General features: G+C 47.2%; 1 protein-coding gene and 2 non-coding genes across 8 annotated transcripts in view; all 3 read right to left on the bottom strand.

The window, feature by feature from the left end:
- CKAP5 (cytoskeleton associated protein 5) overlaps window positions 1-17,967 on the bottom strand; it is a 42,997-nt gene that overhangs the window by 8,872 nt on the left and 16,158 nt on the right. For all 6 annotated transcript variants that reach the window (XM_075583809.1, XM_075583805.1, XM_075583808.1 and 3 more), the window contains exons 12-31: window positions 16,506-16,634; window positions 15,218-15,388; window positions 14,985-15,092; window positions 14,705-14,815; window positions 14,528-14,620; window positions 13,374-13,559; window positions 13,195-13,289; window positions 12,433-12,490; window positions 12,230-12,355; window positions 11,585-11,724; window positions 11,076-11,250; window positions 9,381-9,494; window positions 8,825-8,953; window positions 8,195-8,389; window positions 7,086-7,227; window positions 5,141-5,226; window positions 3,581-3,706; window positions 3,070-3,219; window positions 2,625-2,828; window positions 1,690-1,825 (exon numbers count right to left, since the gene is read on the bottom strand). In XM_075583809.1, the coding sequence (XP_075439924.1) occupies window positions 1,690-1,825; window positions 2,625-2,828; window positions 3,070-3,219; window positions 3,581-3,706; window positions 5,141-5,226; window positions 7,086-7,227; window positions 8,195-8,389; window positions 8,825-8,953; window positions 9,381-9,494; window positions 11,076-11,250; window positions 11,585-11,724; window positions 12,230-12,355; window positions 12,433-12,490; window positions 13,195-13,289; window positions 13,374-13,559; window positions 14,528-14,620; window positions 14,705-14,815; window positions 14,985-15,092; window positions 15,218-15,388; window positions 16,506-16,634 (2,674 nt within the window). The remainder of the gene's footprint in view (window positions 1-1,689; window positions 1,826-2,624; window positions 2,829-3,069; window positions 3,220-3,580; window positions 3,707-5,140; window positions 5,227-7,085; window positions 7,228-8,194; window positions 8,390-8,824; window positions 8,954-9,380; window positions 9,495-11,075; window positions 11,251-11,584; window positions 11,725-12,229; window positions 12,356-12,432; window positions 12,491-13,194; window positions 13,290-13,373; window positions 13,560-14,527; window positions 14,621-14,704; window positions 14,816-14,984; window positions 15,093-15,217; window positions 15,389-16,505; window positions 16,635-17,967) is intronic.
- Window positions 2,463-2,570, bottom strand: LOC142483878 (small nucleolar RNA SNORD67). Its single transcript, XR_012797479.1, has one exon. It is a non-coding gene; the product is annotated as a small nucleolar RNA SNORD67 (small nucleolar RNA).
- LOC142483877 (small nucleolar RNA SNORD67) lies at window positions 4,112-4,219 on the bottom strand. The gene has a single exon (XR_012797478.1). It is a non-coding gene; the product is annotated as a small nucleolar RNA SNORD67 (small nucleolar RNA).

The following is a 17,967-nucleotide window of genomic DNA, read 5'->3' as shown; positions in this document are numbered from 1 at the left end:
ATGGGCTGGGGGTGAGCACGCAACAGGCTGGAGGTGTGAAGTGTTACTGGACAGGTAGGACTTTTTGAGTTTTCAAAAAACAGGCTGTTTTAGAGGTCATAACTGCTCTGTATGCAACAGTCTTAACACTGGGACAGAACTTTCTCATCCAAGAGGTGGAAAGAGGTATACCATTAGGGATAGAATCACGTGTCTCAACATTCGTTGTCTATATGATAACTTGCCCTTGTGGCTCATGTTATATAGGGAAAACAACACGGATGCTCAGGATTAGATAAAGACATCACACTTTTGCGACGAGAGGCATATTGGATCTTTACCCTGGATACGGTTTTCCCAAAGGAGCTCAATGATATTTTGGCCCTGGGATGTTTTTTGAAGGATTTTGAACATATTCTCTATTTCTCAGAACATAACCTTGAGGGTATGTTTGAATTAGGACTTTATTAATGGTCTTCACTTTTCACTTTAAATGACCATGTGAAGATCTACACTTTGACAACCATTATTGTGGTCATTTTTATGCACAATAAAAAACATTTTTTAATTATTAATTATGGGCACAAGTAGTATGTTGATAACTACATCTTTAACAACAATGTGCCATCCTTCCCACGAAGTATGACATTGCTATGATATGCTGATGGTGGCTGATACTGGCACACTAGAAAAAGGATAAAAAACCTGTTTTACCGCTATGGAGTCGGGTTGCTCAGCAACCGGACAAACATCAACAATGGAGGATGCGGATGACTATGCACGCCAACACGTGGTGATGTCACGCGCCACCGTAGACATCAGGGGAATATGCTAATCGTGTGAGGACCTAACGGAAGGAAGAAGCCCTGGAGAGGACCCACGATGATTCTGCCGCATGACGCGATAGCCACGGATACACTGACGGCGCTGGATGATGCACCAAGCACTACTGATAAGTAGCAATGTGGGACACCTGGTGTTGGGGCTATTTATTGGAACTTTTTGGACTCTTACCATTATGCAATTTATTCTTGAGAAAGGCCAACTGAGGTCGTAATCTATTGGCCAATAAATGTCTTTATAGTTAAATCCGTAGTGCCCCGTCCCTCCTTTCTTCACTGGACAGGTAGGAACATACAGAACAGGCGCAAAGGAAGCGCGTATTCTGCTTATAGGAACACCCACAAAAGGAAAAGTATCTTTAAAAAAAAAACACATCTGCCATTTATCTACAAAGAGGATATGTGATGCAGGTCAGGGGTGGGAAACTCCAGTCAAGGGCCACCAACAGGTTCTCAGGATATCCCCGCTTCAGCACAGGTGGCTCAGCCTGTGCTAAAGCAGGGATATCACGATGTGTTGGGGGCTCTTGAGGACCGAGTTGCCCACCCCTGACATAGGTCCTTTAGCAACTTGTAAGGTTTGCTGGCAAATGTAATACGAAGATCCAGGCATCTCTGCATCTAGAGGCTCCATAAACTGGGCAAAAAAACTAAACCCACACGAAAATGTATTATATTTGTAATCCTGTTTGAAGCTTCTCCTCTCCAGCGGGGTCTCTGGAGGTCCTTGCTTTTTCGATTCATGCTCCCAAGTCAGACAGGACAGTAATCAATACAAGGAGAGAGATCCACCATGCTGGCAGCTCCGCCATGTTTTCTGCAGCTGCGCTTTGCGTGCCCGGGTCCCTGCATTACTCTGCCCTCTCACCTGCCCGCTGCTTGGAGTTCTTGGACTTTATGCCATCCATGACGAAGTTGAACATCTTGCTGGCTGGGTACACCTGGCACATCTTGCTCAGAATGGCACGCACGTCTTTACGAACAAGATCCTTCGACTCTCCCACCTGCGCAATGGTTAGCGTTACAGCAACACAGGCATAGACTGGGACACCCAAGAAATGCTACCCCTTCCCCGCCCCCCCCCCCCCCCCCCAAAAACTGAATTCTGGTGCTATAATGTTCCCACGCCTAGTCATGCACCCCGTATTTGCGCTAATTTACAGTTTGTCAAAAGTGTTGCTGTATTTCCTTTATAGCTATATGCCCATCATTAGTTTATGAATGGGGGAGGGTGGTAAATGCAACACATGTATGTAAATGAGCCCACTTGCGCATCTTATCGGATAGCGGATCTATACGTGCAGGGGTTGGCATTAGCAGTGTCATGGGGGAGAGAGCAGCTGTCCTAATTTCAGTCACATGTCTGATTATGGAGGAGGCAGATCTCTCCAGAACAGCATAGAAAAAGGGGAGAAAATAAAATCACACGGAAGAGAAATACAAAGAGCCATGTTAAATGTCTACATTACAAGCGGGTTTACCTAGGTGCAGTCCTATCAGGACCAAAGACACAATTTACTTACTTACTCATGTACTACAAATGCCAGGAATCTGTCACGTGCCGCCTTCAAGCTCAATACAGGGCACAAAACATTGGAGAACAGGTTTACATGCGATATGGGCTCAATGTCTGGAAGCTGACAGGAGTCAGCTGGCCCCTGTGCACTTGGTTCTGTCACCAGTCTGGTTCTGTTGGGCTCTGCAGTACACAGCACCGCAGCTCCCTTTGTGCAGCTCATCATCCTCCAGCAGCTTCCAAACCCGGGCACATTATACATAGGAGAGGGGGCTTGGGCAGCTCACCTTTAGCAGCAGGTAAGGGATGAACGAGTTGGCTTCCATCTCGCTCAGGTGGTATTCCTCCTGGCTGAGCATGGCAAAGAGCAGCTTCAGGTACTCCAGCCCCTTCATCAGGACACTCGTGTTTGTGTCAAAGAAGCGGAGGGTGAACCACTTCAGGATAAGGTCCAGGCAGTTGATCACACCTTCCTTCTCGCTCTCAAAGTGCTGCGATGGGGCAGCAGAGGGACATGTGTTAGACCTAAATGCCCAACGCTTGCCGGGCAGAAAATAGAGCTGTACGAGAAGGGGGACTGTATCTTGGCAGACATTTTTATTTATCCCAGGGGCGTTTAAGATTATGTATTAAAATAACAAATTAACCGTGGTTTAAGTAGAGCAATTCATCTTTATTAAAAATATAGAAAGGAACCTGTACTAGAGACCACATGTGTTGATGCGCGCTCACCTCGGTCATCACAGCCAGAGCCTTTATGTGGTGCTGGAAGTCCGCGTGGAAGAGCTCGTCCTGTAACCATTTGGCCACGCAGGGCAACATCTGGGTCTTCAGCTGCTCAATGTACTCGTCACGGGGGGCAGGGAAGTTCCACTTTAGGATCTAAAAACCAATGCAGACTCCGTGAGATCCATTCTATGTGCAAGGGAATGGCATCGAGTGGAGAATCGGACCAGAGTGCAAGAGAGCAGTGGTAGGGAGGAAGAGTGGCGTCCGAGCAACTCAAGGGATGCACATCCATTGACATGACAGTAAGGATTGTGGGAAACCACTACAGACAAGAACCAGACTGCATCATTTATAGAAGCAAATCCAAGCTATGGAAAGATGAAGCGGGGAACAAGATTTTATATTACGTCACAATGGCTCAAAAAGAGAAGATCTCAACTGCAAACTTCACCAATTCTTGTTGGGTTTGCACAATCCATTGGTAGTGTCGCGCCCCCCCCCCCCAGCCTTTTACCTTCAGTGTCCTCTCATCTTTCACCCGCTGTTCCTTCGCGTTGGGAATGATTGTAAAGATTGGCCCGGACTTGTCCTCCTCGTCCTTCAGATTAGGTTTGCTTGGCACTTTCTTCCCAGGCACGGCCTGAGGACATTAAATAAAGGGACATATTTCAAGCACCCCGCTATATTTCACTTATCTGGTGAATTGTTGCTGCTTTTTCTAATACAAAATACTTTAAGATGCAACAGAACAATTGAATGTAATTAGTGGTTTCAACACCATAGAGCCAGGGCGGCCAACTGCAGTCCTCAAGGGCCACCAACAGGTCAAGGTGTTCCGGATATCCCTGCTTCAGCACAGGTGGTGCAGTCTTCGACAGCCACCTTTGCTAAAGCAAGAATATGCTGAAAACCTGACCTGTTGGTTGTCCCTGACCGATGCCCCTGCTACAGAGAATGGAAGTCTTGCAAGCTATTTCAGAGGGACTGCTTTAAAGCTTCACTGAACATGACGCTATGGGCGAGATAAGGTGTCTCTGGAAGCTGCAAGGAGTCAGCTGGCCCCTGTGCACATAGTTGTGTCACCAGCCTGGTTCTGACGGGCGTCGCAGTGCCCAGCACCGTGGCTCCCTTCGTGCAGCTCATCATCCTCCAGCAGCTTCCATGTCACATACAGGACAAGGACAAAGACAGGTGACCAGTAGCAAGTGTGGGAAACACAGAAACCCATCACTATGGAAATTATAGCACAGCCCTCTAAGGGGGGGGGGGGGGAGGAGAGAGAGAAAGAGAGAGAGAGAGGGGGAGGAGAGAGAAAGAGAGGGGGAGGAGAGAAAGAGAGAGGGGGAGGAGAGAGAGAAAGAGAGAGAGAGGAGAAAGAGAGAAAGAGAGAGAAAGAGGGGCGGAGAAGAGGGGGGTGCATGTTCAATTCTAGCAGTTTATACACCCAGGAAGTGCAGAGACATGGCACACAAGTCAACTCCATACAGCCAGGTGCCACCTAAACACCACCTTTTCCAGTACCTGTGGCTTAGCATTGGTCAGATTGACATTTGCTTTAGACATACCGTTACTAGCCTCAGACAACTGTGCCTACAGAGAAAGGACTCCACGTTTACAGAACTGGTAAAGGCGTCTGCAGCGCACACACAGCACTCTGGGTTAGTTTCTAGAACGCTTCATACCGTTTGCACCAGGATACGGCTGCCAAGTCCTCCCAGAATGGAACTACTCTGAACCAAAAGTAATCCTTCAATACTTCTAGCAAATGCTACAATACTGGAGCCTGCACAGTGTCATGGTATAAAGATGCAATTTTACCATTTTAGTTCAAAGCATAGGGATTATAAAAATGGAATTTAATCAGGAGTACCAAAGCAGCTCCCACCAACATCCCTGCAAACTGCCACCAACGCTCACTGGCAAGAGGAAGGTTTTGAAACCAGGCTGCAGTGTTACAAACACTGGATGATGTCCCTCACACCTTTAGCTCCCTCTGATACAAGGCGATGGCTAAGGGAGCATTACATGAGCCTCCCACAGTCCTGTGACCCCACCTGCTTGATGAACATTGTACCTTTGCTTTGGGCGCTGAACTTCCTCCTTTGATTTTCTTCGGATCTGCTTTGGAGTCCGCAGCGCTGGTCCCACAATCTAAAGCAGCTTGTGAAAGAGAAGGGATCACAGGGCAAAGATTTACACGCTACTCCGTTTCAAAGTCTGGCTTTAACATTGGACGAGGCTCAGAATACAAGATTACACCCAAAATTCGTACAAAGACATCTCCCAATCCAACATTGCAGAAACAGGACAAGTATCCTTACTGTCAATTCCTTTTAATCTCGCCACAAACAAATGGGGATTAAGCCCCATGCAGCTGGCAGCAAGATACAACCCAACAAAGAGGTATCAAATAAGCGATCTAAGATGGCGGTGCGCAAGATTATTCTGGGAGGGGGGGGGGAGAAGAGGGGTTTCAGGGGCTCCGCGCTCTTCCCCTAAGGCATTTAAATTAATGCCGGGAGATTGCGTGAGGCCTCTGTAACGACTCGTCAAATGACGCCGCGTGGTCATGTGACGTCACGTGACACCGCAGCGTCATTTGACGACGGGAGCCGAAAAGAAGATAAGAGGGAGGGGGCGCGAGCAGGGAGGGAAGCGCGAGTAGAAAAGATTGCGCACCGCTGCTCTAAGACACCTTCTACCGGGGGGACAGTTGTACTGGGCATGGAGGAACTAAAAAGTAAATAAATGAACCAAGAATGATTATTTTTTCCTCTGCATCCCTCCTATGCCAGTACAGAGACTACCAGCCATTGAAACAAATATCAATGGAAGCTAAATAACTTTCAAGATCTAAGCATAGGGGATCAGATCCAGAAGCTGAATCTCTTCTGTAGGGTTGAATTCTAGATAAGAGTCTGGTGCGCCACTAATTACAGTAACAAAGAAACCTATGAATAGTATAATGCAGCACGGCCTGCAGCCAGAAGAGAAAGATGCACAAGTAGTGATGAGCAAGAGTCAGTTTGAAGTTCTACTATTTCTGAGGAACCCCGACCCCTCTCTAATAGCGCGTCTGAGATCAGGTGCATTGTAAGGAACCCCAACCCTCTCTAATAGCACGTCTGAGATCAGATGCATTGTAAGGAACCCCAACCCTCTCTAATAGCACGTCTGAGATCAGATGCATTGTAAGGAACCCCAACTCTCTCCGATAGCGCGTCTGAGATCAGATGCATTGTAAATTAGTCTGTTTTCAGTAATTTTTAAATGACCTGACAATTGCAAGAAACCCGGTGTCCGGGGAACCTAGAAACCCCTGTTGAAGAAACACTGTTCAAGATCATAGAAGACACCATACATTTGGAATACTAGGCAGCACAAGTCCTGCCTGTTGTAATAACCGTGGGCTCATACTCCTGATCGCTAGGAGTTGCTTTAAAAAGGAAAGCAGAGAGTCCAATAGGGGCTGATGGAACCAGACTTTATGAAAGCGGTCCTGCCCAGCTGGGCAGCGCTTAAGTCTCATTCGTTTGTACTGGCATGGAGGGACGTAGAGAGATGATTTATTTAAATAAATAAAAAGTGCAAGCGTTAGAATTAAAAATGTCATGAAGTAGCACCTTCATTTCTTACTAGGGTCGCAAGAACCGGCCAGTAGCACCTTCATTTCTTACTAGGGTCGCAAGAACAGCCAGTAGCAGCTTAACATGGTTAAGAGTCAGTGCTTTAAGCAGTTGTAATAGGGAAGGTAGATTAAAGGAGGAACGAGGGCCACGGTTCGTTATCTTAACCATTTGCAAGCACCAGGGCAGGCAAGAGGTTATGGGGGTAATGGTAACCCCCCCTCACTCACATGGTCTCTTTTCCATAATATATGCCGACTGCCCGCCTCTAGACAGGTATGCGAATACCTTACGTTCCATATGTGCAACCAATTGTAACCCAGTGTCAGAGTCAAAACACATCCATTGCTGTACTGAGCTCTTCTGCCGTACACCCACGGACTCTGCTCTTACCTGGCACTGGTGCAGAAGCAGAAGCTGGAGCCGCAGCCACCGGCTGTCTGGAAGACGTCTTCCCTGCAGGAGCAGCAGGTTTGGCCGGCAAGTTGGCTTTAGCCTTCTCCAGCAAGACAACGACTTGGTCCTTGGAAGCAGGCTAAGAATAAACAAGCGTTACATGCACATCTCCAGAGGCTCACTGTCACTGCCAATAAACAGCTAGAGCCCTGCTGCCTGGAACCAAGCACCATGCAGAACATACGCATCACATCTCCAGAGGCTCACTGTCACCGTCACTGTCACTGCCAATACAGAGCTACAGCACTGCTGCCTGGAACCCAGCACCATGCAGAACATACGCATCGCATCACATCTCCAGAGGCTAACCGTCACTGCCAATACAGAGCTACAGCACTGCTGCCTGGAACCCAGCACCATGCAGAACATACGCATCGCATCACATCTCCAGAGGCTCACTGTCACTGCCCAGAGAGCACTGCCAATACAGAGCTACAGCACTGCTGCCTGGAACCCAGCACCATGCAGAACATACGTATACAACAGGCAAACCATCTATTGCAGGCAGCACTGGCACTAAAGTAACATGGAGAGTTTGTGACGTTACTTCCCACATTCCAGCAGGAAGTAGTGTTAAAAAAATTAAAGCAATGTTCTGCCCAATGTGAGGGCAAACAATGCCCGTGTTTTAAAGCAGGGGTGGCCAACCCGTCCAAGGGCCACCACCAAGTAGGATATCCTTGCTTCAGCATATTTGGCTCAGTTGTTGACAGCCATCTGTTCTGAAGCAGGGCTACCCTTAAAACCCGACCTGTTGGTAGCCCTTGATGACTGGAGTCTGCCAGCCTTGTTTTAGAGCGTTTGATGGTGTACATCGCTTAGGGATCAGGGCTATCACACAAACCGGTCTTAAGGCTGCAAGCCGACACAATTCATTATTTATAAACGCTGCGAATTTGGACTCCCGAGTGACAGACAGTGAAACGTTCAACGTAAATGCCAAGACAGCCCACCCCGAAGGGGGGAGTAAAGCTACAACCTCACTACCAACTACAAAGATATGTTCTGCGTTGGTTCACACTGGCACCAGACACAGCTCATCGTACCTTGAGCTTGCCGGCAGCTTTGGACATCTTTTCAAAGCCAACGTGCATCATGAACATGGGTAGGGCTTCCTGGGCCTTCTTGCGCACGTCCCCATTGCGATCCTCCAGGCAGCAGTACAGATGGGGGACGCAGAGCAGCAGGTCGGAGGGGACAGAGCGGAGGGTGGGAAGCTTCTCCGCCAGCCACCCCAGGAGCTGGAACCCAGGCGGAAGGATTACAACTAAACCCCAAGCTCTGATCGATAAACAAAATATTTTCCAAGTACAGCGCCATCCTAAACGCAGAAATAAAAAAAATGCAACGGACACAGCAATCTCGTCTAAAAAGGCTCGGCATTTGGGCTTAAACATTTAAAAAACGCTGTGAATTTAACAGCCACACGAACAGGGCAAACTGCAGACAAAGATTGTGCATGAAAAGCTACCAGTAAAAACAGGTTGTAGAAAGGGAACTTCTAAAAATCTAAATAAAATGAGTGCGGAGGGCACCTCGGGGGCCTGACCGCATTACCAACAAATTTACAGGAGGGAGAAAGAGCAATCCCAGAAAATGAGACACTGCTGATTTTGGCAGAGGAACAGCAGGTGGAGTGCTAAAGCAGGGCCTGATTAATGTGTACAAGTCTCTACCTCCTGCCTCAGGAAAGGGTTCTCCTTTTTCAGCTCCTCAGAAAGATCATCCCCTTCCAGCCATTCCTTCATCCCAGTCTGTTCCACCCAGGAATTCAGAGATGCCAACGCTGCCGCTCGCACGTTGGCCTGGGTGTAAAGGGAAAACAAAAAGGGAACAGTATGTAATAGGCAGTGTTCTAGAGCTGGCACGTGGTCACTAGCGCAGGTGTAATAGGAGCAGGCATGTGTAATAGTCATGTGTTCATCTTCACACTAGTATTTAACTGGGGGTTCCTAGGATCCTTGGGTTCCGTGGGCATCCCTAAAGGGGTTTCCTGCAATTTTCAAAATTGTACCAGATACAGAAGAATTTACAATGCATCTGATCTCAGACGCGCTTATTAGAGAGGGTTTTAAGTTTAGCAAATCCATGTAAGTGACGAAGTCTATGGAACAGACAGGGGCTGAACTTGGGAAAAGCTTCCCCTCTGAATGTAGTTACAGCCACATTACCAGACTTGGTCCTCACATTGCTCCTTGATCCCTTGACCCCACAGTTCCATGTGTTGCTCACCTTGCTGTCACCCAGCACTGTTATGATGGGAATTCCCAGATTCTTGATGTGCGGCTTGATGCTGGGTCCCATGGCAGTGGAGAGCTGCTGGAGGATGGTTAGGGTATGCAGCACCTGTACAAAAGAACAGTAACATGATAGCTGTGTATTACAAGCCAGGGAAGTGCCGGCTAGACCAGGAGTGACTGGTACGGTGCTACCAGCAGATGCAGTGCCAGCCTGTTACAGTCGCCCATCGCAACATTACTGTATTAACTCAACAGCGATAGTGACAATCGGGGTACTCCAGCACAGAAACACCCACTGACGTCAAGGAGTTGCCATGCAATAGTGTGTCGATCAGCACCATTTCATTCTACACCGTATAACCCTGGCAATATCTGGAGGTAAACAAACCTTTAGCTACTTTAAAAAGCAGAAAAACCCTATATGGTGTAAAGTAAATAAATCAGTTTGTTATTACAGGCATACCCCGCTTTAAGGACACTCACTTTAAGTACACTCGCGAGTAAGTACATATCGCCCAATAGTCAAACGGCAGCTCACGCATGCGCCTGTCAGCACGTCCTGAACAGCAAAGTTGAACTCCCTACCTGCACCGAAGCTGTGCACAAGCGGGGAGACTATAGAGCTTGTTACAAATGCGTTATTTACATCAGTTATGCACGTATATGACGATTGCAGTACAGTACATGCATCGATAAAGTGAAACACTCCCTTTTTTCCACTTAAGTACATTTTCACTTTACATACATGCTCCGGTCCCATTGCGTACGTTAATGCGGGGTATGCCTGTATTAGATAGGCTTTAAAAATGCAGACATAATGCCATTTTTAATGTACTGATAATCCTTTGGTTGCTGCCGCAACCATTTAGCAAGTCATATCCACTTCCTCTTTTGAAACAGGCGCACATCTTTTTGAGCTCTGCCCTTTGGCAACAAAGTATCAAACAGATCTGTTGCTGTGTGATTTGTATGCCGTGTTCCAAACAGCCCATTACGCTAAGCATTTCATCGACTTGCACACAATCAGGATTTTGACAGATCCATCATAGGAGCACCAAAACAATTGCCATCTTGGGTAAAAATGTAGAACTATACAAGGTCACAATTTACAAATAAAAATGTAAGATAAATGGGGGAATGTAGTATTGTTGCTTTAAACACCGGATTAGTAAGGATAGGAAGGAGAATAAAAATGTAATCAGCGTTTTAATATTCGGTTTGTCCCAAACATTGTTTTGAAGATGCTGCCCCCTTAAAGCAAAACACAGACGTGCTTTGCTGATCTTTGGGATGCTCTATTACAATTCCCAAAAACATCTGACCATCCATGAAAAATGTCTGTACATATGCATAACCTCAGTTCCTTTAATGCAATCTTGTAATCACAACTGTGCCCAGACACTTAAAAACTAGGTGTAACGCTCAAGGTATTACTTCCTGGTAAACCATTGGTATAAATAAAAATGAAATATCCATTGAAAACATGCAGACTCCAAAGGACAGACTCGGGGGAGGGAGCGGAGAGGTTTTTGGACACAAGGATCCCTGAACGTGAAAAGCCATAAGAGGTACTGAGCACAACAGCTGGGAGTGAGGTTCTACTGTGGGAGTGATGTGGATGCCCATCAGCAGAACAACGTCTCCAGACACACTGCCTGGTATCCAGACACTGGGCTAGCTGACGTACCAGGATCTTGTTGGAGTCGTTGAGTCGGCCCTTCAGTGCACTTGGAAGCTCTCCGATGTTGGGCAGGATGAATTTGGCCTCGTTAATGATGGTGGTCACTTCATCTAGTCCCTCCTTCCGGATCTTCCAGTTTTTATCACTCATCTTTGTCACCAGGTCAGGGCTGATTTTGTCACTGGGAAGGAAGATCTGTTATAAGGCCACAAAACCTGCGACTTCACATGCAAGAGGGAGCTCTTGTACACAGCCTAAAGCAGGAACACGCTAAAAAACAAAGCAGCGACTAATAATTCAGCGCGATAGGACTGTTCTCACCGGATTAGGTCACTGCCAGCTACCAGGGTAACCTCAACTAAATGCCATTTAAAAACTCAGGGACACTGGTAACTTCTTCAGACTGCAACTACAGCATTTTAAAGGCAGCATTTCTAACTGCAGCAAAAGGTCTTCGCCAAGGGAAGGAGCACAGGAAAGCGGTTACGGTGCGGACTGTGGCATTAACGCCTCACCTGATGTCAGCCCTCGGCAAGAGGTCCATCACATCGACTGCAGCCTCTTCCTCAGGCTCTTCTCCTTCCTCGCGCTCCTCTCCTCCTGCACGGTTCTTTGAAGACCCCCGCGTTGGGGCTGGGGGTGTTTGACCTTTCACCTGTCGGCAGAAGCAAAAGTTAAAAAACCTGGGGCTGGGTTTCTTCCAGCAGCGCAACGATAAAAAAAAAAAAAAAAAAAAAATCAGTGGGGGGCATCTGCTCTACATTAGATGGTGTATACACCAGGGGAGGCCAACTCCTGTCCTCAACAGCCACCAACAGGTCATGTCTTAAGGATATCCCTGCTTCAAAGGTGCCTCAATCTGAAGCAGGGATATCATTTCGGCCGCGCTTATACAGCCGGCGACGCGACCATGGTACGATACATAAATAAAAGTATGTTATCAGGCTGGATATTTTTAAAGATAAGTTATTCTGGTAAAGTTGAAAGTAGGCCCCATGATATACAACAGGCAACGTTTACACTGGTTATTCTGCACTGTGACCCTGGTGTTGAGCAATTGTCTCATTGAAGACATATGCAGTAGGAACACCGCCGATTAAAATGTACTGAGAGCTACCGCCCAACTGGTCAGACTAAATACAGCTGGGCACTGCGCCTACCTTCTCAAACTCTGCATCGATCTGCGAGAGGAGTGCCGGCTTTTCTTCCTCAAAGAACATGCGCAGTGGCGCGCCCATGTACAGATGCATCACGCCAAGCAAGGTGATGGCGGACGTCCTGATCGCCTGTAGGGACAGAGCACAGCTTCAGACAACTTGCAGCATGGATGCAAGCAGCTCCCCTCACCACAAATCCTACTTACTGGGTTTGTGGCAGCAAGAGCGGTCTTCACGCTGCTGATGAAAGCCTTAACGTTCAGCCTGAAAGAAAGACAGCAGCAACACTTTAACAAGAACGGTTTGTTTATTAAACCCCAGGAGGGTCATTTGATGGACAAGACAGGGCAAGCATGAGAATTGGGACATTTACAGGCTGCAATACCTTCATTTGGACCGAGTCAACGTGGACACCTACTCCAAGGGTGGGCAACTCCAGTCCTCAAGGGTCACCAACAGGTCAGGATCCCTGCTTCAGCACAGGTGGCTCAACCTGTGCAGAAGCAGGGATATCCTAAAACCCAGACTTGTTTGTGGCCCTTAAGGACTGGAGTTGCCTACCCCTTGAGTAGGTGTCAGAGTTGTTAAGAGAATTTGAACCCAACAAGTAGAGAAATGGCGGCTAGTTCAAAAGCTTAGATTACAGCATCTAATTAGGTTAATCAAAATGACACTATTGGTCCTAGAAGAGAACGCAAGAAAAAAAGGCCACAGCTTTCCCAGCCCCTCAACCAATACACATTATACAGAAGTGGTCTGTGAACCCAGTAGCATGCATGGACCAGCACAGAATAAATGGAGACTAGATAACCATCTCCAGACTAAACTGGGATATTAAACCACGTACAAATACCTTTTACAAAATTAAAGAGCAGCTAAAAGCAACAAGACTTTCTACTGCGTCTGGCAAGGACACAAATTCCCCCAACAGATGCTCATGCAGGTAAAAAAAAAGCAGCTACACTCACCCCGCAAAACCAAACTCCTTAATGGCATTGCACAGCCAGTTCAGGGTTTCCGACTGGTTCTTGGGATTCTTCTGTGCAAAAGCCAACGACACTACCTGTGGACAGTGGAGGCGAGGGGTGCATCAGAATATGCAGACGGGAGGAGCACGGTTACCTTGGCACAAGCGCAGGCCACTCACCTGTTCAGCAGTCCAGGGCAGCATGCAAGACTCAGCAATAGCACTCAGGGCTTCCTTCGCATTTCCCCCACACTTCACATCTCCTACTTTGTCCACCAGCCCATCCAGGACCACGCTGGCTGAGGTTTTGGAAAAGTTGCCGTTCTGAGCAATGAGAGCCACAACATGCAGCTTCATCTGCATGACCTAAAAACAGAACCCAAGGAACATTTTTGCAGATGTAAAAATATGAAACGCCAGGGAGGGGGAGGGAGGACACACACACAAGACCGTAGGACGCATCCATAGTAGAAAACGCCAGCTTCTGCGCTGACTCTTCCTCCCGGCGTCGCGCTTCAAATACAAACTTGTTTGTATTACGAAGCACGCTCTCCCTGTAGCGCATGTGCACACACTATGCATATACTGCTGCGCCCGCCTTCAGCCTCCTACTTGCCCGCATTTATCCGGGCGATATCTCCGTTTCTAGCGGAGTTTCCCGCGTGGCGGCCGCATTCATCAGATAAGCGCTAATGGCGCTCATCATTGGAAGCGCCCGCGGCACGGGAAAACTAAAAAAAAAAAAAAGCCGCGCGCACGCTGCGTTCTAAAAATCCCGCGGTGGCGGCCGCCACTGTATGCATCGACGTCCCAGTGTTTGTTTCATAGCTCGCGCCGTATCCTGCACTATTGACAAAGCCTTAGGGCAGGTCCAAACTGCATTTGCCCGCGCCTGTGTGACATCACCCGCATTGTTTGTCCATGCTAGACATGCCGTGGTGGGCAAAACGCTCACGTGACCTGCCCATCTCGCCAAGGAATCAGTTTAAATCCTGCGGCCGCTCGGTCTATGGACGCAATCAATGCCTTAAGGCAAACAGATTGCGCCCCGCGGCAGCATGGACGTAGCCTTACAGAGCAGTATCCATTCATCTCAGTTTGCTGCTACAGCCCAGCTCTGGTAGTAACCCCTTTTACTGCATTGCAGCACGGCGCCTTGCTGGCAGTAAAGGTCTACAAAAAACAAAAAAAGTGCCGACTGCTAGGTACTTTGACAACATGGAACAATTGTTCCTTCGGTAGAAGCTCCGCAGCAGTGGGAAAAACATGCTAGGTCTCAAGTCCCTTAGATGGGCAGTAAAACTGCAGAGCAAGCTGGTGAATTTACTACACACCTGGAAGTTCGTTTCCTTAAAACCAGGTTTCTTTGCTAGCATCTTAACCAGCGCCTGGCAGGGCATTTCCTTCCTCTCCATCACCTCCACAGCCTGGGAAGCGAGAACATAGTTGATACAACGTCCAGTGTCAAGACATTCACAGCCCACCTCATCTCCACCCAAGTTGTGAGATACCTTCTGGAACTCCTCCATGCTTGCAAGCCTCTCCTTCCAGTTACTGCTGTCCAAGTTCTGCATGCAGGAAGCCGGGAGCACCGCCGCGGCTTTCTCTTCACATGCCTCCGGCTGCAAAAACAGAAAATAATATATATATATATATATATATATATGTCTCCAACATTCACTGAACCTTTAACAGGCCAGCAAATGGAGGGGACGGCGACAGTGGAAACGGCCTTAACATGTTAACAGTTAATCCTGGATTGAGCATATTACCGCAGCTTGACAAACTTACAGACAGCTCCAACTCAATGACTTCTTTAACATCTACTCCTTTCTTCCCTTTTGCTGAGGGTCCTCCAGCAGACGCGGGAGCTTTGGCTTTCTTGACTGGTCCGCCTGCCTGTAGAAAAACAAATCTTTATAGAAGAGACTTGGACGCCTCTCCAGATTAAGCTCCGATGCCATCATTACAAGCCGCTCAACTGCAATGTACTGTTCTCCCTACAGATCTCCGACTGCACACACCTTTACAGCAGTGGCCTTTTTGGCGGGTGCTCCAGGCTTGGCTGCATCCTTGTCACCAGCTGCTCCCTGAGCTGCAGCTGGTTTCCCTGGAGTAGTGTGCGCCTTCTCTCCAGGGGCTGTAACTCCCTTCTTGCCATGAGCCAGCTCCACCTTGTCTGCACACTCTTTGATCTGTGGAATAGTGGAACATTAGGCATACAGTGCGATATATTATGAGCGATAAATATATTCAGCACACAATAGGTTAAAATGTTTCCTTACAAGTGGTTCTTATGGGCAACTTGAAACTAATGATATACAATGTTATTAGTATCAGGGGTGACTTGAAACAGAGCGACAAGATGTATATATTAGAGAGAAAACTTGTTTTTGCCCAATTTCAAACTTTCCCACACATTGTATTCTGCTGATTCTCCAACTTATATTCTGACTTTTAGCTTCGTGAGAAACCAGTACGTCATTTAGTCTAGTTAGCCAAGACGAGTGATTTATATCTTTGTCCTGAGCGTATAAGGGAACAATGTTAAGCATACGTTACTACCTTCTACTGTCTAAAGATGCTCGTTACATCGAATAGAAGCTAATGAGCTACCTTCAGATACGTTACACTGAGCTGACATAGTATGCTGTATCCCTGCTGAAAGCCGATTAAGGAAAATAAAGAATGTTGATTTTGAACTGGAAACCCGATTCCTGATCATAAAAATCGAGAAAAGACTTTAACACATTGCACCCCGCGTTTACCGCCATGTAGAAAGGGTTGTATCCCAATAGCTTATTTGATAGAAGCCAAGCTGCAACTAACTGAACGCAATAAGAAACAGCTAAAGCATCAAGTGCATTCAGTTAGTTGTGATCATGTGCGCTTTACAAAGAAGCTCTTGGGATACAACCCATTCTAGCATGGTGGTAAAAATCAGTGCCATCACCAACACAATTCCAATGTACATGTAATCCACGTGCATGCACAATATAGTGTGTTTATTTAAATACCAGACTGGAGAGGTCCCCCAGGAATTTCAGTGGTCCCCCAATCTTTCGGGACCCCCGAATTGATTGCTTGTGGTTTATTTTTTTATTTTAACGCACAAAAACAACTTTCAATCTGACACCCTTGGTTAACCAGGCCCAGCTGTCTGCCAAAGCAGTTAACACGTTTTCATAGTTTACACCCATGGTGTCTATTCTGGTGTTGCCAATGGACCCTGGACATGCATTAAGATACTTTCCCCCCCCCCCCCCCCCCATTGGACCGTACCAGAACCACCACTGGACATGGTGCACTTACCCGGTCAAGCTTCAGCTTGTCCACCTCAGCAAGGAAAGTGTTGATCACTTTCTCGCCAACCACCTTTTGTACTGTGCCTAGAGCCTCAAAGGCTGCGTCTCTGACCTCAGCAGCAGAGTCATTGATTTGCTGTGGAGACAAAGAACCCAATGACTACATCTGGAGACATTAAGTATGGAGCCACCACTAAATCAGGCCGACACACAAAGAAGTATCCGACATGCTGGAATTCAGAGTTCCTGAAGGAAAACCAAGCGGTTTTGAGGATGAAGACATGAAACCATTTATACATTAAATAAAATTTAAAAAAAAAAAAAAAAAAACACTTCACAAAATGACCATTTGGTCCAACAAGTCTGAACTTTCTCCCCTTCCTGTGAAGTCTAAGATCCTGGCTGGCCCCTATCCCAAGGGTTCAATTCTGCATCCCAAACACTTGTGTTGATGTATTTACGTCAGCATGGCCCAGGAAAAGAGAAGTGTATAACAAATAGCTGGATGGCCAGGTAGCTGGCAATTTATTGAACCGTGTAGATGCTATTAAAAGTTCTGGCACTTATCTTTTATTCCTTGCTTCCAGGACAAAGTAGAACAGATGTGATGCTTCCAAAATTAGAGAGAATTCCTCCATAGCATGTATTAATAATCAGGATGACAATGGAAAGTCCATGAATAATAAGGCATATACTGCACCGACACACTTTATTCGAGCAAATACCCAGTATGTACCTGGCAGATACATACTGTGCAGTATTGCAGCCAGCGGGAATAAAATGCTTCAATCCCTGCTTGGAAAATACCTCAATGCACTCGGGCAGAAAACAGTCACAAACCTCAATACACCCGGGTATACCCGAATTCGTGGGACTAGCCGAGCTCGAATAAAGTGTGTCGCCAGTGTATATGGCAAGGGCTAAGTGTCTAGTAGGGTCCACTTGACCTCCACAGCTTAAACACTATATGAACCCAGCCAAGTAACCAATATGTAAATAGCAGAAGCACAGGTCTCCATATGTATATATGTTAGGGCACTGCGGCCCTTTACCTGAGTGCTTGGCAGGACTTCCAGGCATCCAGCCCATCCAGGTAGGTAAACAGCAGGAAGCAGGATGAGGAGTCGCACAGCCACGAGAATCCAACTCCCAAGGGGACCGGAAGGTATGAAACAAAAGCACACACTCCAATGATGCAATAGGTCTGGTTTAATGCAGGTTGGTGCAACAGGACAACACGAACGCACCTACGCGTTTCGTGCACAAGGCACTTTATCAACGTTCGTGTTGTCCTGTTGTTGCACCAACCTGCATTAAACCAGACCTATTGCATCATTGGAGTGTGTGCTTTTGTTTCATACCTTCCGGTCCCCTTGGGAGTTGGATTCTCGTGGCTGTGCGACTCATCATCATCCTGCTTCTTGCTTCCAGGAGAATGCACTCTCCCAACAAAAGCAGCAATAGTGTCA

The sequence above is a fragment of the Ascaphus truei genome, unplaced genomic scaffold, assembly GCF_040206685.1.
Source record: "Ascaphus truei isolate aAscTru1 unplaced genomic scaffold, aAscTru1.hap1 HAP1_SCAFFOLD_380, whole genome shotgun sequence".
Taxonomy (NCBI): domain Eukaryota; kingdom Metazoa; phylum Chordata; class Amphibia; order Anura; family Ascaphidae; genus Ascaphus; species Ascaphus truei.
The sequence above is the reverse complement of the archived record's forward strand: the minus strand, read 5'-3'. Positions and strand labels throughout refer to the sequence as shown.